At 47.8% G+C, this 24,289-nt stretch overlaps 1 protein-coding gene across 2 annotated transcripts in view; it reads left to right on the top strand.

The window, feature by feature from the left end:
• Positions 1 to 4,632: 4,632 nt before the first annotated feature.
• The window catches only part of Kcnh1 (potassium voltage-gated channel subfamily H member 1), a 268,751-nt gene continuing 249,094 nt past the window's right edge, over positions 4,633 to 24,289 (top strand). For both annotated transcript variants that reach the window (XM_035445712.1, XM_035445711.1), the window contains exon 1: positions 4,633 to 4,711. In XM_035445712.1, coding sequence (XP_035301603.1) covers positions 4,633 to 4,711 — 79 coding nt within the window. The remainder of the gene's footprint in view (positions 4,712 to 24,289) is intronic.

Below are 24,289 nucleotides of genomic sequence, written 5' to 3'. Positions count from 1 at the left end.
AGAGGGATGGTTTGACAGGGTTCTGCATGTTCTGGTTGTTTCATGGGCTTCTTCACTTTTTCCCTTAGCAAGGCAAGAACGCCAAGCCTGTTCTTCCACAGTCCAGCCTCTCTTCACACAGGTAGATGAATGAAGGTTCTTGATCATTTATTCTGGGTAGCACTTCCTAAAAGGTAAATTTACTAAGTGAGCTGATGGACAGAGAGGGGGCTTCGAAGGCGGGAACATACTGGCCAGGAAAGCCTGGCTGTTGTTAGCAAATGAACCAGCATCAAAGAGCAGAGGTCAGGTTCTCTGAACCATGCAACATGCAAGACCCCGTGACATGATCAGGTGATGAAACCAACAAGTCTGTGGCATAAAAGAAGACCATGAGATACAGACTAAAGGAGCAGGAGAACCCACTTACTGTAATCTTGGCAGAAACATCCAAATTCTTGTGACACATGTGGACTCCCACATAAAGGAGGCATTTAGAATCTCTAATAAAGGGGGCCAGAAAAGAACCTCTCTGTACTATACTAAAATGATGAAGGTGCAGGACAAAGACAGAATGTAGAAAGCTTCAAGGCACAAGGGCCGAGGCCAACATTGGAGTAACAACAGGTCTTCCACCAGAAACTCTAAAGGTCAGAGTGCACAGACTGGTGTAGTCCAAATCCTGACGGGAAGTAACTGCCAACCAAGATTACTCACTCCACTAAAGTTACCTATCCTTTAAGATCAAAGGGTAGGACCAACAAGACAGCTCAGTGGGTAACGCATTTGCTGCCCAAGCCTGATAATGTAAATTCTATTCCCAATGTATAGGTGGAAGGAGAGGAGGGCTCTATAGAGATGTCCTGTGACCTCCACATAGGCACCCTTAGCATTGGTATGCTTATACGCACACACCACATATACACAGCCAGTACAAAATTAAACTAGAAACAAAGATCTTCCAGATAAGCATAAGCTAAAGCAATTCATGACTTAAATATTGCTAAAGCAATAATGACTACCACGGAAGTGCCAGAGATATTTACAGGAGCAATACAAGGGCATATACAAGGGCAGCAGCTTGGGATAGAATAAATCTCAGTTCAAGAATTTATGGAAAAAAAAACGAGGACAGAATCAAATATTAACTTAGTAAATCAGCAAATCTCTAAGATGAATAAGAGAGAAATTAACAAATGTCTTCCAATAGTAACAATAAATATAAATGGCTTTAATTATAAGCCATAGAACGCTAACCCCTGGCTCTACCCAGGAGGCACTGCTCACTTGCTCCTTTTCTATAATGTCCTTCAAGCACAGGAGCCTTTTCAAAAGCAAATGCAAACAGGAGCAGAGTAGCATTGGTGTTGAGCACAAACTTCACAGCAGGAGACATTGCTCGCCTGCAAAGAGGAGGCTTGGGTCTGCAGTGGCTTCAAGTGAGTCTGCCCAGTCTCTGGCTTCTAGGTTCCTGGGCAGGATGAGGTCAAAGGACAGTGTCAGGTGTCAATCTTCAGGCACTGTGGGCCCTCTGACTGCTCTGAAGCTTGCCTGGCAGATGAGGCTGGCTGGCAAAACCCCAGGGAGCTGCCAGCCACTGTTTCTCCAGTGCTAGGACTGCGCGGGAGTAAGTATGTGTTTCTCTCTGTGTGAGTGTGTCTGTGTGTGAGTGTCTGTGTGTGAGTCTCTCTCTCTCTGTGTGTGTGTGTGTGTGTGTGGTGAGTGTAAGTATGTGTCTCTTTGTGTGTGTGTGTGTGTGTGTGTGTGTGTGTGTGTGTGTGTATGTGAGAGAGAGAGAGAGAGTGTGTGTGTGTGTGTGTGTGTGTGAGAGAGAGAGAGAGAGACAGACAGAGAGAGAGTGTGTTTCAAGACAAAGTTTCTTGTGTCCGGGCTGGCTTCAGATTTGCTATGTGGTTCTATGAAAGATGGGTGCTTACGGACAAGAGCAGACTCTCAGGGAAGAATGAGGCTATTCTCCCAGTCAGATGAGCCATGGGCCAACCAGACAATTAACACAGGGAACACTTGGGTGTGCGTTTTAAAGACCCAGAGAGCTGGCACAATGTGGTTAAAGATTGTTTACTTTTTTGTGTTGTTTTGTGTGCCATGAACGTTAGTCTCTGTAAAGGTGCACACAGTCTTCATGGAGGAACACAGAGATGGCGCATTTAAAACAGGAAGCGTAACTCTGAGCTTCCTGTGTTCAACAGGTAGCCTACCAAGGCTCTCACCTCAAACAAATGCCATCTGTTTCTCTTTATCTAAGTCATAGAATGTGAGAGAGATTTTATGGTCTCTTTATGATAGGTCCCCACCCCCATTGTTTTCTCTCTTCCACAAACAGGTGCCTGAGGTTGATCGCAGGGTCTTTATATTATCATGTAAAATTGCCCTTTGTGCCTTTACACCATAAATAGCACAGCTGTAAGGTGTTGCCTCATTCAAATGAACCTAATCAAACGAAGTGGGTGGCTGTCAAGCCAGCCAAGTGCATTTTTTCGGTACTGTGGTTACCTCATTTGTAATACGACAAAGGACCACTAGACGGAGCTAGTGTTTAAGAAATCACAGTTTGAGCTGCGTGGGGGCTGATGTTATTATCCAATGGGAGAAATCCAGCATTACCTTCAAGTCACAGCTTATGCCAGTCTTGCCCAGCCGTCTTCTGCTGGCAGGAACCACTACTTGGGTTGTGTCCACGCAAATAGAAGGAAGGTGACATTTATAATGGCCCAAATCACCTAGTCACTCTGACAATGACATTTGACTTGGCATTCCCCCCCCCCCCAGATTTATTTTATGAGTGTGAGTGTTTTGCCTGCAAGTATATATGTGAGCCATGTGTGTGCCTGGTGACTGAAGAGGGCAGACAAAGGCGTCAGATGCCTTGGAACTGGAGTTCTAGATGGTTTTGAACTACTGTGAACTAAACCCAAGTCATCTGCAAGAGCAGCCAGTGTTCTTAACTGTTGAGCCTTCTCTGCAGGCCCCAGCACAGACTCTTAAAAGTCAGCATCCTGTCCTCTGTCTAATTTATTTAGTGCCCTCGTCACAACTCTGAGACAGTGCTTGGATGGAATTAGCCTTTGAGATTAGACTCCGAGACAGGATGTCTTTAGAATTATTATTAGGGTGTTTCAGGACAGTGAACCCAGGCGTCAGAGGTCCCAGGGTTAGTTTTGTTCTTTCATTTTATTTTGGATCTTTGTTCAATCTGAAACTAGTCAGTTAACAACCAATCCATCCTTCTGTGGACACAGTCTCAGTCCCCTGCCACACTCACAGCACAAACACAGACGTGTGTCAAGTGCAGCGGGAATACCCCTCTTCAGGGAACAGGATTTCACAGTAGTTTCTACCTGGGGCCTGCCTGAAGCTGCACATGCCTCATCTGTGCCCTGTGGATGCTCCTCCAAGACACGGTTACCGCTGTTTCGTTAAGCTCTGGTATACTTTGGGAAGCCATCAGAGGCAGCCCACCTCTTAGATGCCGGGCAGCCCGCTTATTCCGTTTTTTAACCTCACACACGAATCTTTTTTTTTAAAATCATTTTTTAAAATTTGAAATACAAACAAGATTGAATTACATGACAATCCCATGTTAAGAATTACATGACTTCTCCCTCCCTTCCTCCCCTACCACCCCCCAACTAAAACCCTACCTATCACATGTCCTTTCTTCTAATCTACACCTGACTCAACCTTTCTGCTCCCTCATGACCTCTGCATCCTTCCTCTTCTTCCCTTCTCATTCTCGTAGCTCCCTCCCCCCTCTTTCCATGCTCTCAATTTGCTCAGGGGATCTTGACCTCCTTGTTTAGGGTCCTCCTTGTTTACTAGTTTCTCTGGCAGTCACACACAAATCTTAAGAGGTTGTGTTTTAGTTGGAAACCACAGTGTGCCAACTCATGTTTTGTTGTTTTTCTTTTTGGTAAAATGCTTGTTCTGTAAGAGAGGACAGCAACCAGGTGGGAAGAGCCATTTATCAGTTGGGGAGGCTGCAGGCATGTTTATGGTAAAGACAAACTAAGAGGGCTCCCGGGGGAGTTGAACCTGTCAGTCACCCCGTAAGTTAGTGCCCTTAGACACTTGATTGATTCCTGGGGCTAAGAAACCCGGTAGGATGCTGTTTGGAGAACCTGGAGGTCGCTACACTGGCCCAGAGTAGCGCAAAGCAAGTCTTACCCTTGTGTTCCCGAGACTCCTTGTAACCTTTCCGGGGTTGACTTCACCAAGAAAGCTGCTCCCCTTGATCTGCACCCAGCCCGAGGCGCACTCTGAACACACTTCCAGCTGCGCCCAGAGGGTGCCGCTGCAGTCCCAGCCTCTCCCCTCGGTTCCCGCTTGTGGTTGGGTCCCCGAGGGATGCGCGCCCTGTAGGGGGCGCCCTGGACTGGCTGGCTCCCTCCGCCCACGGGAGGCGGCCGCCGTGCACCGAGCCCGGGGCACTAGAGCGCACAGCCCGGCGGGCCGCAGCGGGGAGGTGCGGAGCGCGGCGAGGGCGGCTGCAGGAGCCAGCCGCCGCCCCTGCGCTCCGGGGCTGCGGGGCGCATGGGGCGCGGGGAGCTGAGAACCTTTGCGGGCTGCGCGCCCGGACGCCTGCTGCGGTGAGACGCGGCACCGGACGCCCCCAGATCCCGGGCAGTCGGGAGGATGACCATGGCTGGGGGCCGGCGGGGACTGGTGGCCCCGCAGAACACGTTTCTGGAGAACATCGTGCGGCGGTCCAACGGTAAGTGCTGCTTCTGGATTTCGGTTGCCCAGGCGGGTTTGGTTTTGTTTTTTTTCTAACGAGTGCGGTGATTTGCAGACGCCTCCTGCTTGGTGCCGGCAGATGCAGGGGCATCCCGGAGCTCCGCTCATCCTCCTCTCCCGCCTGCCGGCCTGGGAGGTGGGCAGGGTCGGAGTGGGGCTGGTGAGCCTCATCTCTGGAGGAGAGATTTCTATCCGACGCCTTTGGGGCCTTTTCCCGCGCCCTCCCGGTGCCCTCTTCAGGAAAGCCTGGCAGCTGGTGTGCAAAGTCCTGGGCAAAGTGGCTGCAGGCTGGCCACCTTCGAGCACTGCGCTCCCGATGAGCACTGCCCGCCTCCCCGCGGAGGCTTCCCTGAGTCCCAGAGCCAGCAACAAAGCCGGGCTACTTAGGTCCTGGCCCTGTCAGGGTTCGGGGATGTGCCAACTCCACCTTCCATCCCTTAAGCAGGGAAGTCTGACCAGAAACGCCAGCTCTTATGCCACTCTCACCAACCAGCCAGAGCTGATGGCTCGCAAGGTTTCAATGGTTTTCCTGGACTCAGCTGGGAAGTAGAGGGCACAGGCAGAAGCAAACTAAGTGGTCCCAAGCACACATCTGATATATTTCTTCTCTTTAAAACCCAGTAAGTCTTGTCTTCCATCACCCCTCGACTCTCCAGTCTATCCATTACCCAAGAAACCCAAGCACAGCACGAGGTTTCCTTGTCTTTAAGGACAACACGAAGCTCTGGGAGGAGAGAGTCCTACTATGATGGAGAGGGAACAATTTCCAACACCTTTTAATGCGGGGTTTAGTTTCCTGTGGTTTAGCATGAAACCCAGGAGGTGGGCGAAAGTCCTCAGAGCAGGTACCCAAAAGGAGCAATCCAAACCTTTCCGACCTGAGCCCAGCCTGCCACCTGATCTGAAGCACACACACACACACACACACACACAGAGAGAGAGAGAGAGAGAGAGAGAGAGAGAGAGAGAGAGAGAGAGAGAGAGAGAGAGAGAGAGAGAGAGAGAGAGAGGAGAGACAGTCCTGGCTTTGGGGAATTACCATATACACCTGTTCACCAGGCTACATGAGTCCAAGGCACTCCTCGCAAGCTCCAGGGTCCCTCTCCTTCCAGAAGCAGGAGACGTCCTCCAGCAGAGAGGCTGTGAGGTCCTAACCCAAGAGCTGGGCTCTGACCGTGTAAACATCATGGCGTGGAGCTTTGAAACTTGGCTTGAAATGGATGAGCTCCCAGATGAATTCAGTTAGGGATTCAAAGGAAGGGCATGAAAAGTGACCCCTGACACCTAGATGTTCTCTTTAATTAAAAAGCAACTTGAGTTTGTAAGAAAAAGTCTATCCACTACAGCAGCAAATCTCAGATGCTCCTTAAGTGCTTCTTAGAAATTATCCCACCTCTGTTGTGTGCCCCTTATAGATAAAAGTACTAATTGGGTTTTCTCCAAGGTTTAAAGGGCTGTTTAGAGGAAGGTCATAGTCATTACCTGGGACCGTGTGTGTGTGTGTGTGTGTGTGTGTGTGTGTGTGTGTGTGTGTGTGTGTGAGAGAGAGAGAGAGAGAGAGAGAGAGAGAGAGAGAGAGAGAATGAGAGAGAGAGAGGAGAGAGAGAGAGAATTGATAAACAGGCAGCCACAAGGAATGCTTCTACCATAAAAAGCTGGAGGAGACTATGGGTTAAGTTACTGTATTATTATGGCTCTATTAACTGATCTGGTATGGGCACAGTCTTGCAGATTTGGGGCCTGGCTGCACTGTGAGTGACATATAACTTTTGCATAAGCACAATGAACATTAATGAGAAGTCTATCTGTTGGAGAGGAGGCAGCATCCTGTAAGTTAGAGGGGAAATTATCCGTGATGCACTCTGTGGGCTGGGGCAGGAAAAAGATGCTGCAGGCTACAGCCAGTACTGCTTGGGTTTATTGGGAAGCTAAATACTCCTACAACCAGCCTCCTGGTTAGTGGATCTCGGCGCCAGTCCCCTGTGTGCATATAGGTAGAAGGTCGATAAAGCAAGCTGCTTGGAGTATTTTTAGCTTTGGCCCTTGTATCTCAGCACCTGTTCCAACAGCTTGATTCCCATCAACTAAAAAGGAGCAGCTTGGACAAGCCCAAAAACCATGGAGGCGGGGTTTGGGGAGGGGGAACCGGAAAGCCTCTTAAATACTCTGTTTTAGGGTAGAGTGCTGACTTGAAATACAGAGTTTACAGTTTTTGGTGATCATTTTCATAACAGTCCCTGAATGCTGAATGATTAAATACTGTGAATACTAGGAAGTATTTTAATATCTGCCTGCATTGAAATTTACCTTCATATATTTATTGTCAGATAGGTGATGGTGGCACATACCTTTAGTCCTCATACTCGGGAGGCAGAGGCAGGCAGATCTCTGTGAGTTTGAGACCAGTCTGGTCTACAGAGTGAGTTCCAGGACAGCCAGGGCTACTCAGAGAAATCACACACACACACACACACACACACACACACACACACACACACACAGAATTTCTTGAAACCTGGCATCCTGTTTTTGGTCATCACAACATTTTTATTTTTTTATCCCTAAATAGCAATACTACATAATCGCCTTATCAGGAATTTTACTTCAGTGGTCCTGTGTGATGTTTCCATTATTCATCTAGAGAACAGCAAACCAAGTCCTATACTAAGTGGCCTGTCCACAGTGGCTAGGCGGAGGTGTCTGCAGCTGGTGTGCATAGAGGGTACCATGGATTTGTTTCAGTGTTAGGGATCAAATCAGGACCTTGCCCTGTGCCACTGAGCCGAGCCTGGCTCTCACACAGATTCTTTCGTTTTATTTTTTCTCTGCTTGATGAGCCTTGGTTGGGAAATGTTTCTGTCATCTCTAGACGAACGGCAGAGAGAATGTGCAAGGGGTTAGAACTGTCCTTGTTTGGGGTGTCTAGAGGGTGTGGTGTTTGGAATGTCCCGGAGCTGTAGAGGAGACATAGATAAGTCTGGTCTGACGGTTAGTCGACACTGTGTGGATAGCCCCTCTACACGTGGGAGGCACAAGTGAGGGGACCCGCTCCCTGCTTCGTGAAGTGCACCATAAAGCAGCATTCCTTGTGTCACTGTTGCAAGAAGCAGATTTCCCAGTAGAGATGAAACAAAATGTTATATCAACAGGAACAGCGCCCGTGTTGGCCAGCAGCCACACCACCACATCTAAACAGAACAGCAGGGCAGAGGAGAGCCCAAGAACATTCAAGAAGCTCAGGGCTGGCTTTTCACCTTTGCAGGGTGAGGGGCTCCTGTGTGCGTGAACCCCCCAGGGAACCCGGGTCACTTTCATGGACCTGTGTACCCTAGGATCCAACAGATGGAGGACGGGCTCCCCTGTATTGTCAAGAAGGCAGGAGTTCTGTAAATAGTTCTCCACAGTAAGAAGCAGACTCCTCGAAATGGGTGGATGGAATGGGGTCCAGACAGCAGGTCACAGGTCATAGTGATTTATCGTTCAATGAAGATTGACTGGACCCTGGGGATAGATGGTAACATGAAATCTTCTTTCTCTTAGTTAAGTTTGTTGTGTGACTTTCCCTGGGGACATGATATGCCCTGACAAGAGACCAAAATCTGGAACCTATCCCAGTCTGTGAGTTTGTGTGTGCCCGGATTTCGGGTTAGTCACTAAAGCACAAGTGACCCTCAAATAGCTGAATCACCAAAGCCTCTCCCCAGCAGGGCTGACCACGAGAACACTGCTTCCCCAAGTCTCACCTCAGTCTTCCCTCCTGTAAGCTCCATGTTCAGGGAGGACAGGACGCTCATAGCTGGGTCGGGGAGGAGTGGCTGCGAGCAGGCAAGACTCTGATGCCCTCACACCTATTTCTCTGATGGGATATTACTAGGTTGGGTCTTGTGAGGGTCTGTGAGGTGATCACATCTGCTCTAACTTCAGGCCATGTGATGCCTGGAGGACAGAGGACAGAGTTCTGGAAGGAAGCCACACCTAAACTTTGGCCTCTGTTCTACAGCAGTGACTGACACTAGTGGTTACTTAGGCCTCTGGGTATATTAAAAAATAAGACACTTTAAAGTGTTTGTGAAAGGCAGTTTAACTTTCTTAGGTTGATTTTGAGTGGACTATGAAGGATAGATTTGATCAGTATCTATGCTGTGGATTGTCAGCAGTCAGCAGGAATGGTTAGTACTCCACACTTGATGCGAGTTTGCTCATGATTGCATCAACCATCATTTAAAATCCTATTGGTGAGCTTGCAAGATGGCTCAGCAGGGCAAAGAGCTTGTCAGGCAAGCCTGATGGCTGCAAGAGACCTGCAGTGGAAGGAGAGAACCAGCTTTTAAAAATTGTCTCCTGACCTCCACATGCACTCTGTGGTACACACACACACACACACACACACACACACACACACACACACACACAGACTCAGACACACACAGAGACACAAACACACAGATACACAGAGACAGAGACTCACATACAGACTCTCACACACATACACATACAGACAGACTCAGATACACACACAGACGTAAACACAGACACATATACAAAGACACACACAGATACACATACAGAGACTCTCACATACAGACTCTTTCTTTCTCACACACACATACAGACACAAACTCAGACATACACAGATAGACACACACAGATACAGAGATACACAGAGACACACACAGGCACACACGACAGACACACAAACAGAGATATACAAATGCACACATAGAAACACATACATTCACACAGACTCCCACATACAGACTCTCGCTCATACACATACATACAGACAGGCTCAGACACACACAGAGACACAAATGCAGACACAAACATAGACACACATACAGAGGCACACACAGACAGACATATACAGATACAGAGATACACACAATAGACACACAGACAAACACAGAGATGTATACATACATACAGACATAGACACACACACATACACACACAGATACATAGATACATAAAGACACACACAGACACACACACAGACACACAGAGACATACACACAGACACACGGATACACACAGATACACACATAGACACACTCACAGATACATACATACACACATACACACACATAGTCACACACATAGTCACACACATAGTCACACACATAGTCACACACACACACAGACACACACAGACACACACACACACACACACACACACACACACACACACCATAATGGCTTTGACACTCTTTCTATTCATGGTAGGAAAAAGATCTTCCACAACACTTTTTGACGATTGCTTAAGTCTGAAGGCGCCTGTTGTCAGAAACTCCCTGAAGCAAATAGGAGATCTGTCTTAGGAAGGCTGGCAAACGGAGGTGCCAGGAACCTCCAAAATATTATTCTAGAAGGGCCCATTCTCAGCAGAACATATGTTTTAATATTTGGGAATCTATAGCTAACAGTTGTAGGTGCCAGTGAGACTCTGTCCATGTCAATAGGAACGGAGCACAGCACATTTTGGTACAGATTTATGTACATGTATAATTTACAGACTGCTAAGTCAGCTGTGTTTGTGTATAGTGTTAAGATGGCTCAGGTTGTTGATCGAATTAGCTAGCAAACAGGATGGTCACCGTGGGTAAAGTCATACATGTGTTGAGCTGTGGCAATAGTTGTGAGACAGAAATCAAGTTAACGTATTCGTCTGAGAATGGAGCTTGTCTGGCTCTGACCCACGCCTGTTTCTCTGTATAGTCAGTGCTCAGGTAGCCTTCAGCTGTCTTCTCCAAAGAATCAAAAACTTGGCTGTACTGACTGATGTTAGCTAGGAACTAAGTACTGTGATGTAGCCAGGGGGAGTAAAGCCTTCCAACCCCATAGCTTTAATAAGATCCACCCATCTCAATCACCTGCTTCAAAGGCTTTCTTCTTTAGGGAACCAGGTCTTCACGCCAGCAGGACCGGGTATCTGGCACCTTGAGCATTGCCTTGGAGCTTCCCAGTTCTTCCCCTCTCAGTCTTTGGTTAATGGCTTAACGATGCATTTAGAATCAGCATTAGTTATTTTCCCAAAGGGAACCTTCTCATGGGTGGACATGCCATCTGTATGTGCTAGTACTTGCTTTGTTCCTGTCTCTCTAAGTGGCCACGGCTGTAGTTGGGGAACACGAGAATTAGACTCCAGGAATCTCAATGCTGACCTCCTCTTTCAGTGTTTAATTCTCTCCAGAACATTCTGCCCACTGAGTGGGTGTCCGTCCTCTGGGGGTATTCACCTTTCCCCAAGGATATACTGCTTGTGAGCAACTACCATTGAGACACCGTTCTTTCCCACCCTTCTCCCCCGCTCTCCCCTCCTCTTCTGCTGCTGCTGTTTGGTAGCGCCTGACAAAGTCTCACCATCTATCCCAGGCTGGGCCTTGAACTCACGACCCTCCAACTTCAGTGTCCCCTCCCTTCTCCAGGGTTGGGATCACTGGTGTGTACTGGTGTGTCCAGCTTACACCCTGCCCTCAGGACTTCCCCTCGTTCATAGCTAGTCCTGTGGAATAAAACAGAACCAGGCCACTGGTACATATATATTCATTTGAACAATTTTTTATTAAGTATTTTAAAAATGGCTTAATACAGTATTTGAAAATGCACACAAAGCAACTTTGTGTAGCTTTGTTGCCATTTCTTGGCAGGGTCCTGTGCCATCCTCACCTGGGTGGGGAGACAGACCAGCCATCGGTGATCCACAGACTCTGAGACTGTGAGAGTCTTCCAGACCCCAGCTCCCCTCCCCTCCCACAGGGAGCTGTCTTCTGATTTTATGGCTGCTCTTTCTTACTTTCCCTCAAGTTTCACCACTTCAATCTGCCTTCTGATGAGGGCAGCTTAGTCCCTCTGCATTCTGGTGTCACATGCATGGGCCACAGAGCACATGTCCCTTTGTCAGCTGAGTCCCTCGGGGTCGCCTGTCCTGTCCATTCTCTTTCCTTCTGTCTGTCACTTCATAGTGTGGCCGAACTTTGTGTGCCTGTTCTGATGCTTCGGACATGTGGGTTTCCAGTTTGGGGCTATCATTCTTGCACCTGCCTTTGGGACGCGTGACATGTGTTTCTTTTGGGGGATACATCCAAGATGTGTGTGCCTCACTGTGGTGGATGCTGCCAGATAGTTGTGCAAAGAGTTTGCCTCCATTCACACACACTCCAGAGTAGACGAGGGTCCCACTGCTCCAAGTCTGCAGCATTTGGTAGTCTCTCCGTTTTTCTGCTCAAAGAGTCTAGTAACAAATATCTGGGGTCATCTGGTCATTTTCCCAGTGAGCATGTGGCCAAAATGAAATGAAAACAAAACTTGTTCTTGTCCTGTGGGAAGCTCAGACATGGAGTGATTTTAAACATTCTCGTGTGTGTGTGTGTGTGTGTGTGTGTGTGTGTGTGTGTCCTCACATGGCTGTGAGGGACCTGGAGATGGTACCCTGAAGGTTATGTGCAAAGGGCACAGGCAAGGCTTGGGGTGCTTGCTTTGCTTTGTTTTGTTTTTTGTATGTGTGTGTTTAGGACATTAGTTTTCTTGTACTGAGAAGCCTTGAACTCAGGGGACAGAGATTATGTAAGAACTCCAGCTGACGGGCAAGGGGAATAGGGAGCCCCAATCATCTATTCACTTCCTCTTTGAGGACATCTATCATCTCCATAAAGTTGGTTTTAAGGTCATTTTCCTGTGTTTCAGCTGTGTTGGCTGGTTCCGGGCTGCTGTAGTGGGATAGCTCCACTCTGGTGGTGGCATGTCACCTTGTCTGTTATTGACTGTGTTCTTACACGGGTGTCTGGGTTTAGGGTGACTATAAGTCTTTTCTGAATAAAGTGGTAAGAAGTGACAGGAGGGGTTGGACTCAGTGGAGGACTGAAAAGCAAAGGAGCAGCTGGAGAGGAAGAGGGCTCAGCAAAGTGACTTCAACCCCCAACACCAGCATCAAAGCCTGGCACAGCGGTGTGTGCTCGCAATCCCAGTGATGGGGAGGTGAGTGCAGGAGGGTCCTGGGCCTTGCTGGCTAGCTGGTGAGCTACAGGTTCAGTGAAAGACTCTGTCTTAGAGGGAGAGACAGAGAGAGAGAGAGAGAGAGAGAGAGAGAGAGAGAGAGAAGGAGAGAGAGAGACAGAGAGACAGAGAGAGATAGAGACAGAGAGAGAGACAGAGGGAGAGAGAGAAGGAGAGAGAGAGACAGAGAGAGAGACAGAGAGAGATAGAGACAGAGAGAGAGACAGAGAGATAGAGACAGAGAGAGAGACAGAGAGAGAGACAGAGAGAGAGACAGAGGGAGAGAGAGAGAAGGAGAGAAAGGAGAGAGGAGAGGGAGGGGAGAGAGACAGAGAGAGAGAGACAGAGAGAGAGACAGAGAGAGAGACAGAGAGAGACAGAGAGAGAGACAGAGAGAGAAAGAGAAGGAGAGAGAGGAGAGAGGAGAGGGAGGGGAGAGAGAGAAGGAGGGGAGAGAGACAGAGAGAGGGAGAGAGACAGAAAGGGAGGGGAGAGAGAGAGGGAGGGAGGATGAGAGAGAGAATGAGAGAGAGAATATAATCCTTTAAGTTTGACCCCTGGTCTCTACATCCATATATACATACAGGTACACACACACACACATAACATATGCATATATGCACAGAAAATAATCAGAAGAAAATTAAAATGCAAAGGCTGGCTTGTGACTCAATTTCATAACTGTGGTGAACCTCCCCATGAACTGTATCCTGTGCCTGGGAATTCCTGCATGAGGGAGATGTTTGTGTCTCTGGGTCTCACTGAAGAAGCCTCCACGAAGCCCAGCATGAAGTGTAAATCTCTTCTGAGGTCTAAGAGATGTTCTACAGACTCAGCACTTACTAGGCGTTTCCATCTCACCCAGGCGTATTCTTGGCTTTTTTTTTTTTTTTTTTTTTTGTGAGGTTGGATGTGGGATGGTCAGATCGTGTTAAGTCACTGAATAAAAGATGGCAGAATGTGGGGAGATTTGTTTCCAGGGGTTGTAGCTCCCTTTAAACACCTCCCACCTCTGGCCCGTCGCTGCCCTGCCGTTGGGTACTCATGCACCCTGTGCGATTCTTCAATGCACCTCAGATCTGGAGTTTGTTGGGTGCTCTGATTGTTGTCTGTGCTAATAGAGTGCTGTCTGTCCAGCTTTGGCATCTCTCTGGGTGCTCATGGCCCCTGCTGTAACAATCAGATGTGTGTATCAATGACCGACCTCTCTGATTGGGTCATCAGTCACCTTGTCACCTTGCTCACACCCAGGTGACGGCTCTTTTGATCAGCTCCGTGTTGCAGAAAAGGGAGTGCTGAAGTGAGCGTGTGTGTGTGTGTGTGTGTGTGTGTGTGTGTGTGTGTGTGTGTGTGTGTGTGTGTGAATCATAATTAGTAAGTTCGAGGACTGGGGACCAGCACTCCCACTGTTATCTGGCTCTGCAGTGCCATCAGGTGTTTCTTTGTTTTGTTTTGGGACAGGGTCTTGTTACATAGGCCACCACGTCACCAGCTATCCTGAGCAGGTGCTTCTTCAGAAAGAGAAGGGCCTCTGCTTCCTCTCTTTCCTTGAAGCCTGGGTGTTCTCAGTGTGTTGGGGTCAGTGTTGGAAAGGTGTGAGATACTAGTACACCTCACTCAAGTCCTGAGGCTTAACTTTACCTTGTATTAAGTATCTTAGAAAAATGAATCTTCTATCAGAACTTCACTTCTCAACCATGACAAAGAAAATGTGGTTAATTTGAGTGGTAAGGACTGTATTTCAGCCAATTGTGTGTATACAAATAATTTTATTTGCATTTATTTGTGTGTGTGTGCCCCCGTGTGCTGTAGTGCACTTGTGGAGGTCAGAGGACAATTTTTGGGAGTCAGTTCTCTACTTTTACCGTGTAGGTCCCAGAGATCAAATTCAGGACAGCCTTGGTGGCAAGCACCTTTACTCCCTGAGCCAGCTTGCCTGCACAGTTGATTGTAGTTTTAGCTTTTCATTTTTCCTTTTCTTGTTTGTAGCATCGTCGAGACTGAATACATTAGAGTTGTGTGTAGCCATCCTGAAGGCTTGGGGTTTATACTCGGGCCAGGGATCTGTGTATGTCTGTTTGGATTGGTAGGTCCACCGTCTTTTGTTTTCCCAGCCTGTTCTGTGTTTTGGGAGCCAGCCTGTGTAGACCACACCTGCTGGCTTTGTGGCTGGCTGGTAGCTGTTGGCTTCGTCTTACAGAGAGAGGAGGCACCGATTCTCCAAGCCTTTTCTCTGCAAATGCATGGTGAATGGCTGCTTTCCCTGGTTAACGGTTACATCCTTGCATTCATGGGGTCCTGGTTGTTCTCCCAGGAGCGCCTCAGGGTGCAGCTGTACACTTCTCTTCTCCACTCCTGGTTTGTCAACTTCATCTTAGTGTTTGAAAGCTGCTGTGGTGGGTACATTTATACCTTGAGAGCTGGCTGTAAACCACTTTCCCCTCCTGAGGGTCATCTTACTACCACTCTGCCTCCTCCATCTTACCCCTCGATCCTTTATGGAACATTTCTTAAGCAGCCATCAAGCTCTCGGTTGAGCAGCCCAGTGTTCTTGGTGAGATTGGCCCAAGGAACCAGTGACTTGTTCTGTAGCCAAGTCAGTTTCTCAGCCATTGTAGGAACCAGTGTGTGCTGTGTGGGTGAGCTTGGTGAGAGATTTGCCCTGAAATGCTCCTTTCAATGTACGAACACTCAGGTGTTTGGCCCGAGGAAGGCTCCGTGTACTAACATCATGAAGTATGTTCACTTTCTTGTCCATATTTTCTCAGCTTTATAATCTCACATGTCAAAAGAGAGCATAAGTGGAGAGTTTATCACAGTCACCAGATGCTAACATGAGTTCTGGTCATTTATGGCAATTATTAATTTTTTTCTAGACTGTGGACCAATAAATAGTCTTTCTTAGCTGTGTGTTGAAGGTTTAGTATGCATCTTCCTTGACCTTCCTTACAACTCTATTCTGTGGGGGCTGCCGTTCCCATCTTACAAGTGTAGAGACGGAAGTTCGAGGAGATTAAGTCAGTGTGGGTTAATTTCCGGCAGCAGAGTCTCTAGAGGCCTAAGAAGCAGAGTCTCCCGTCTCACATCCTACTTAGTGTGAGGGTTTAGTCCCAGTTGCTGACTAGACACATCCTAGACTCATCCGGGAAGAGGGTCTCAATGCAGGATTGTTCAGATTAGGTTGGTCTCTGGGCATGTCTGTGATAGTGTGTCTCCATGAATGTGGTAAGGCGACCCAGCCTGAAAGTGGGCAGCCCTTTTCCCTAGGTCTGGGCCTTGCCCTAAGTACCGAGTGCATATGCACCCATCCCTCTCTGCTCCTGTGGGTGTAAGGCGGCCAGCTGTTTCAGCCTCCTACTACTGTGACTCTCCTGCTGTGATGGACCATAACCCTAGGGTGTTTCATCACAGCAACAAAAACACAACCAGAACACCCCAAAACAGAAACTCTGGGGTGGGACCTAGCTTCCTGTGCTTCAGTGAACTCTCCAGGTAGCTCTGATGGGTGTGACAGTTGGGGAGCCCTGCTTTAGTGACAACTCCATCCATTTCTTCCTGTGTGAGGTAAATGCTTGCCTCCCAGGTACATGCTTGCCTCCCAGGATGGAGGAGTGTGTGTGTTGGATGAAGAGTGGATGCCTTCTCTGTTGACTTTCAGTCAATGTCTTAAGTTCCACTCACTGTTTATTCTTCTCTCTCAGTATTGTGGGTTTCTTCTTTGACCTACCCATCAACCCCTGCCTGGTGTCCCTGTAATTTCATACCTGGCTTCCTCTGTCACTCAACACTCTCTGTTTCTTTTCGCACTGATGAGACTTGAGAGTCTACAGGAGGCTCCCTTTTCTATATTTTTTTCTCTAACCTTTCAGCCACCATTTGAGAATGAAGAGATTTGTGTGTCCACCATTTTGAAATGGTAACATGCATTTTCTAGAGAGAGAGGAGGCCCTGGGTTCTAGTCTCCTGTCCTTTCTTTTCCAGAAGCTTGAACACCCAGGGCTTCACCCATGCTCCACCACTCTACTTACTTTTCTCCTCATCTTTGCCTTTAGTGTCTCTTCACACCCATCTCTTTTTGCTCAGTTGTCATAGTGATGCCTTCTCACTTTATGCCTCCCTGGGGAGCAGAGAAGAGGGCAGTCACTTTCCCTGTCCATCATGGAGGGTCATGGCTCAGACCTCTACAACATAAGAAACAGTTACAAGAGAAAAGCGCAGATTTACTAAAGTGTATCTGTACCTGGGGGCCACACCAGACAAGAGACTCAAAGGAAGGGCTGGATGGTAGGAATTAAGTATTCTCTTTATGGGGAGGGCAGTGTGTGAGGATATATATATATATATATATATATATATATTATATATAATATATCACATTTATTTTAATGTGTGTGGTTGCACACATATGCCATGACAGCTGCAGGAGTCTGTTCTTTTCTTCTACCATCTGTGTCCTAGGGCTCAACCTCAGGTCATCAGGCCTGGTGACAAGCATCTTCACACTGATCTGTCTTGCTGGCTCTGTGATAAGTAACTTAAGGGGTAATAAATGAGTTTCAGAGAAGATGAATATGTTCAGAGACCAATCAGTGGCCCGAGAAGCGGTTCCCCTGGACTCTAGGTACAGTTTGGTTTTCAATCTCGTTTTCTGTGATGTTTAATCTTCCCTGGTTAATGAAATTCCGGTAAGAAGATTTGAAGGCAATTTCGTTCCTTGTTCTGAGATCCAGTCTCCAGGCAAATAAGGTGTTTGTTACCAAAGTCTCTTCTTGCTCTGTGGATGAGAAAGATCAACAAAGACTGACTGGGGTGGGTGGGGGCTGGGGAGGTCAGAGATGTTTGATTCTGAGACTTTCTCAGGTCCCACATTGAGAGCTGCTCCTCCATCATGTCGTCACTCCCGGTCTTCCTGTCTGTCCCCAGTCTCCCCAGGGCCCTCTCCAAAGGGCTTGATTCATGGCTAGGTCTCACTTTGGGTCTACTTCGTAATTTTGCATCCACTGTTGGCCTGTTCCCATACCTCAGACCCATGTCCCTCACCTCCCCCCCTCCCTCTTTCCCTTTCCCTCTCTCACTCTCTCCCTCCCTCTCTCTCCCTCTCCCTCCCTCCTCTCCCTCTTCCTCTTCCCCCCCTCTCTCTTTTTCTCTCCCTCCTCTCTTTCCCCTCCCATCTGCTTCCTGTCTCTGCCTGTTGCCAGCTGTGTCAAGCACCTTCTCCATTTTGTCTGTCTACCTCACTGCCACTGCCCGCTGATTTGTCTTCATTGCTCTCTCTGTGGTGCTGTCTGTCTAAACTGTCTGTCTGTCCCTGTTTGCTGTCTGTGTTGTGGTCCATGTGTCCATCTGTTCAGAGCTCCGTCATGTGGCCCCAGTCTCTGTACCACGAGTTGCCCATTACCCTCTCTCTGCTCATCAGCATGAAGGTGGTCAACAAAGTCTGTTCCCCTTGTAGGTCACTCAGACAAACGTCTGACTTTCTGTTCTCCAAAGAAAATCCAGTTGGACTGGCCCTAGTAATGGCTTGTTTGGCCAACCACCCACGCCTGCTTTAGTCTCTGTAACTGAAGCCCTCATGGGGGAAGTGAGATTTGGAGCTCTGTGATCTGCAGAAGTGTGCAGATGAGGGTAGATGGCAAACTGGCTGTGGCTGTCAAATGCGCAGTATGTGCCCTATGTTTCCACCAGGTCTGGGACAAGACATTCACTCAAAACCTTGTCTTATTAAAGTGAGCTGCTCTGGGATGTTTCTGCCCACTCTGATGTCATCCTGGGTCCCCACCAAGAATTTAAGTAACCCAATAGCAAATAGAAAACTAGCTTTAGGATTTTTTTCTAATACTATTGGGTAGTGTGTGTGTGTGTGTGTGTGTGTGTGTGTGTGTAGTGTGTGTGTATGCATATTTGCAAATCTGTGGCCTATGTGTAAATATGCTTGTACATGTGGAGGTCTGAGGTCAGGAATCATCCTTGGTTACTCTTCTGTTTTATTCATTGAGGCAAAGTCTCTCAGTCAAACCGAGAGCTCACCGATATGTCTGGCCTGGATAGCCAGCTTGTGTTGGGGAAATCCCTGTCTTCACCTGTCAGGGCTGGGATTACAGGTGGTCACTACACCTACCTGGCATTTTACTTGGATTCTGGGGATCTAAGTTGTCCTCATGCTTGAGTGGCAAGAACTTTAACCACTGTCTTAGTCAGGGTTTCTATTGCTGTAAAAAATATGCCAGGACCCAAAGCAAGGTGAAGAGAAAAGGGTTTATTTCATATTATAGCTTGTGGTCGACCATCTAGGACAGCCAGGGCAGGAACCAGGAGGCAGGACTGAAGCAGAGACCATGGAGCAGTGCTGCTTAATGGCCTGCTCCTTATGGCTTGTTCAGGTGCTTTCACAACTCAGGGCCACCTGCCCAGGGCTAGCATCACCCACCATGGGCTGGGCCCACACCTACCAATCATTGGTTAGGAAAAGGCCTCAAAGACTTACCCAAGGCCAGTCTGGTGGGGGCATTTCCAAGTTGAGGCTTCCTCTTCCCTGATGACTCTAGATGGGTCAAGTTGACAAAACCCTAGCTGGCAGAGCCAGTGAGCCATCTCCCTAGCTTCTACTCATTAATATATACATTTTAAGATTTACTTAAAAATTATTTGTGTGTCTCTGGGTGGGTATGCACACATGTGTGTGGATGTTTGTGGAGGCCAGAAGAAGGCATTGGACGCCCCGGGGCTTGGATTACAGATGGTTATCAGCTGCTCAGTGTGGGTGCTGGGAACAGAACTTGGGTCCTCTGTAAGAGCAGCACATGCCTTTAATGTCTTAGCCCTATTTCCAGCCCCAGTAGTTTTGCACACACACACACACACAGACACACACACACACACACACACACACACACACACACACGTACCTCACAGGTTGCAAATACGAGAATGAAGCCTTTGATTCATCAAGCTATTGAGCTGGTTTTAAACAACTGACCATGTGGACATAGATGCTTCTTAGTTTTTGGGCAGGGCAATCACCTCTAGTTTATTAAATGTCATCCAGTAACAGAACACACCTGTGCCTTCGGGCACATCTTTTTCGTTCCCTTCCATGCTGCTTGTGAGGTGGAGTGATCTGTTTTTAATGTTTTTTATTTGATGCTGGATGAAGTTGCCTTTGAAACCGGGTACTTTGGGGTAACTACTCAGTAAACGAAGTGCTTGAGTTTGTTTTGGAAATTGAAAGCTCTCTTCACACTGTAATTTACAGACTCAATAAAAAAAATGTGTTTCTGTTGAATCACAAGCAAGTAGCTGTTGAATCTCTTGGGTGTTCAGTTTGTTTTATGCAAAGATTGGGCCCATGACAATTTAGAAGAACCATATCCATGTGGTTTTATTGTTGGAAAACACAAGAACAACATGTGATTTTTTCGTGTACTAAGGCCTTAGATGTTTGACTTAGGTGGACAAGAGAGGTTTAGCTTTAGTATTTCCATACCACCTGAATACAAGTGTTGCCAAATTTTGACCAAATTTTTCCTTCCTTCCTTCCTTCCTTCCTCCTTTCTTATTTCCTTCCCCCTGGGGGCAGGAAGATGGCTGGTTAAGAGCATTTGTTGCTCTTGCAGAGGACCAGTTTCCATTCCCAGCACTCACATGGTAGCCCACAACTTGTTGTAACTCCTGTTCCAGCAGATTTAATGCCTTCTGACATCTGTGGGCACCAGTCATACATGTGCTACACATAGTAAGCAAAACACTCATACACATACAATAAAAATTAATCTAAAAAATTAAAAGTCAGGTGTGACTTATAGCTGTAATCCCAGTGCTGGGGTACATGAGTCAGGGGGATTTGATTTCTGTGAATTCAAGTCTAGTCTGAGCTTCACAGGGGCACAGTGAGTTCCAAGCCAGCCTGAACCACAGAGCAGCAGAGAGTCTGAGAGCAGCCTGAGCTATACAGAAAACTCAAACAAAACAAAAAGTAACACCTGATAGGGACTTTATGTAAGTTCAAAAAGCCAAAGCCCTTGCTCCTTGCTCTTTGTCTACGCTTTATTACATAAATCTCCCTCTTGTCATTTATTGCAACTGTTGTTTTTCTGTTATTTCATTGTTCTTAGAGGAAGGCAAATGCATTTTTACTCATTTTTCTCAGCACGCCGATGCCCTCTGCAATCTGTAACACCGCGGCGGTTCAGGGAGGTGTGTTCCTTTCCGAGTGGAACTCTGAGTTATTGGCCGTGCATAGTACGGTAGTTACTATCCTTTAATCACCAGTGTTGGTGGGAACAATGAGCCCGGGCAAACCTCGTGCTGGATGTGGCTTTTATCTACATAATTGCCCACACCGAGTCACTTCTCTGTACCATTGCTTTACTGAGTTCCTCCTTTGTTATTTGTGGTAATTATGATGAAAAGCAATTTTCTAATAATTTCTCTTTAGAATGTCTCTGTGTTATGCTTTATGGGCAAATGGTAGGTTTGGGAGGATTGTGACGATCGTTCCTGCAGCAGAATGGCTGGGCTCAGGCTCCTTGGCTGAAGAAACTCTATGATGGGGGCGGGGAGCCTTTCCAATAAGACTTTCCTTCTGGAGACTGTTGCTTTTTGTCAGTGGACTGGAGGGGAACTGAGGAAGGTTGGAATTAGGAAACCTAGAATTTCAGTGTGTGCAGCCTTGTGGCTGTTAGGTATGGGAGGAAGCAATACAGTCAGGCTAATTTTCACAAAAGACCTGGAGACCCTGCAGACTCTCAGAAGACAGCCAGTGAATGCATCATGCCACGCACAGGTAGCCAGTTGAGCCCTCATGTTTACTGAGCAACGCAGGGTGGGCTCAGTCAGTTCAGAGAGTGCCCTGGGAGGCGGGTTTCATCCTCAGTGTAGACAGGTGGCTGACAGGAACTTACACGCTCTGCTGTAAGAAGACTGTAGTCTTTTTGTGTGCACCGGCACACACACCATTTACATTGTTAGGCGTTGGGAGTTGTCTAGAGACAACTGCAGCATACGGGAGGATGGGGACATGTAGAAGTGACATGCAAATACCATGATATTTTAAGGGCCCTGTGTATCTGTCCATTTTAATACCCAGGGGGAGGAGCCATTAGCCCTCACCACCACAGAGAGATGGCTGCGTAAGTAGCAAGAGTATATTTCTCTTCTTTTTTGTTTTGAGAAAGGGTCTTTCTGTGTAGTCCAGGCTGGCTTTGAACTGGCAATTTTCCTGCCTCAGCCTCCTTGGATATTTGAGTTTCAGTGTAAGCTGCTGTGTCCAGCAAGGGCATGTTTCTTGACTGGACTTTGTTGATTTCCCAGGAACACATTTAGGCATCTTCAGTGTGTGCACACTGGCCACCAGCGTACAGTTGTCTTCTGTTTTTGAATTCTTAGACAGGCTTGTAATTAAATGCTCCTCACACCTCACTCCAGTCCAAGCAGCTCCACTGAGCAGCAGCCATACGCAGTGTGGGTCACCTGACCATATTCCTTTGGAAGGTTTCTCTATCGTAGTATAGAGTCAAGCAGTGGAGAGGCTGCTTTCTGGGTGGCGGCCGGCTGGTGACCTTGTGCAGATGGGCGATTTGGGGGGGCAGAGCCACCCAACAACTTGTTCTTTGTTCTGAGCACAGTGATTCAGAGTCAGGTCTGTGGCTTCCAACTGATTCAGGGTCTGTCCTCCTCCCCAGTTCCACAGGGGAAAGGGACTTCCCACAGGGCTCGTGGGGATAACTTGTCTTCTGTGTTGTCTGTCCTTTTGAGTAGGTCTGAGGGAGGGGCAAGGTTGATTGACAAGCTGTCTTCTTTTTAAGCTTTTACTTTTTAAATGTGCTTTTAATTCAAATAGAATTACATCACTTTCCCGGCTTTTCTTCGTCCAACCTCTCCCAGGCATCCTTCCTTGAACCCCTTCCATGCCCCTTCTCAAGTTGATCTTTTTCTTTATTGTTGTTACATACAAACTGATGTAGGTATGTATGACTGTGTCTGCACAAATATATGTAAATACAACCAGCTGACTCCATTTTTGCTGGTGCCGTGGAATACAGTTTCCAGGCTGATGACTCTGCATTGGGCAGCAATAGGGGTTGTCCCCATCCCTGGGAGAGGCTAATTCTCCTGGCACTCATTAGTTGCTTGTAGTTCTTTGTCTGTGGTCAGGACCCCTGAAATTTCATCTTCCACATTAGAGCACTGTTGACATTGCTGTTGCTTCAGTCTTGTTTATGTGGCTATTTCTAGGGGAGACTTCCACGTCAGACTTCCTGGCACTCTGGCAATCTTTCCGTCCCCTCTTCTCTCTCTGTTGTTTCCTGAGCCATAGGTATAGGAGCTGTGACATAGACAGACATGTCCACTGGAGCTGGGCTCCCCACAGACCCTCGATCCCTGCCTTCTGTCCTGCTGTGGCTTTCTGTGGGGTCTCCATTTGCTATAAGGAGAAGCTGGTGAGGGGTGGGAGCTATGGTTATCTGTGGACATAAAGGAAAGATGTAGACTGTAGTTAGGACTTATGTTTGTCCAGCAAAGTGAGAGCAGCAGCTTCTCTTCTAAGATCCATGACCTCACAAGTCCCAGGAAGCTAGGGTTCCAGCACCAGGCATGATTTCCCACCTGTTGCGTGGACCTTCAGTCTAATCAGAGCCCGGTTGGCTGCCACTTCCACCTGAGTGCCTCTTACTGCACTTTGATGCACGCTTTAAAGATAGCATGAAGAGTAACAAATTCCATCCTGAGTTTCTCTACACATAAATTTATTCTTATCCATCCCTTCCTCCAACTCCTGCCCCTCCTTGTGACAGCCTTCTTCCCCGAAAGCAGTCCCGTCTGCTTGCGTGTCATTGCGTGTTATGTGGATTCCATTTCCCCCTTACCACTCCCTCCTCTCTTTCTTCCTTTTCATTGTCTCCTTTCTACCTTTAACACACCCACACCCCACACCACACACACACACCACATACCACACACACACACCACATACCACATACCACACACACACACCACACACACACACCACACACACACACCACACACACACACACACACCACACCACACACACCACACACACACACACACACCACACACACCACACACACCACACACACAACACACACACCACATACCACACACACACCACACACACACACATACCACACACACCACACACACACACACACACACACACACCACACCACATCACACACACACCACACACACACACACCACACCACACCACATACCACACACACACACACACACACCACACACACCACACACACACACCCACATACCACACACACCACACACACACACACCACACACACACACCACACACACACACACACCCACATACCACACACACCACACCACACCACATCCACACACACACACACACACCACACACACCACACACACACCACACCACCACATCACACACACACCACACACACACACACCACACCATACCACATACCACACACACACACACACCACACACACCACACACACACACACACCACATACCACACACACCACACACACACACACACACACACACACACACACACACAC

This window comes from Cricetulus griseus, chromosome 5 (genome assembly GCF_003668045.3).
Source record: "Cricetulus griseus strain 17A/GY chromosome 5, alternate assembly CriGri-PICRH-1.0, whole genome shotgun sequence".
Classification (NCBI taxonomy): Eukaryota; Metazoa; Chordata; class Mammalia; order Rodentia; family Cricetidae; genus Cricetulus; species Cricetulus griseus.
The sequence above is the reverse complement of the archived record's forward strand: the minus strand, read 5'-3'. Positions and strand labels throughout refer to the sequence as shown.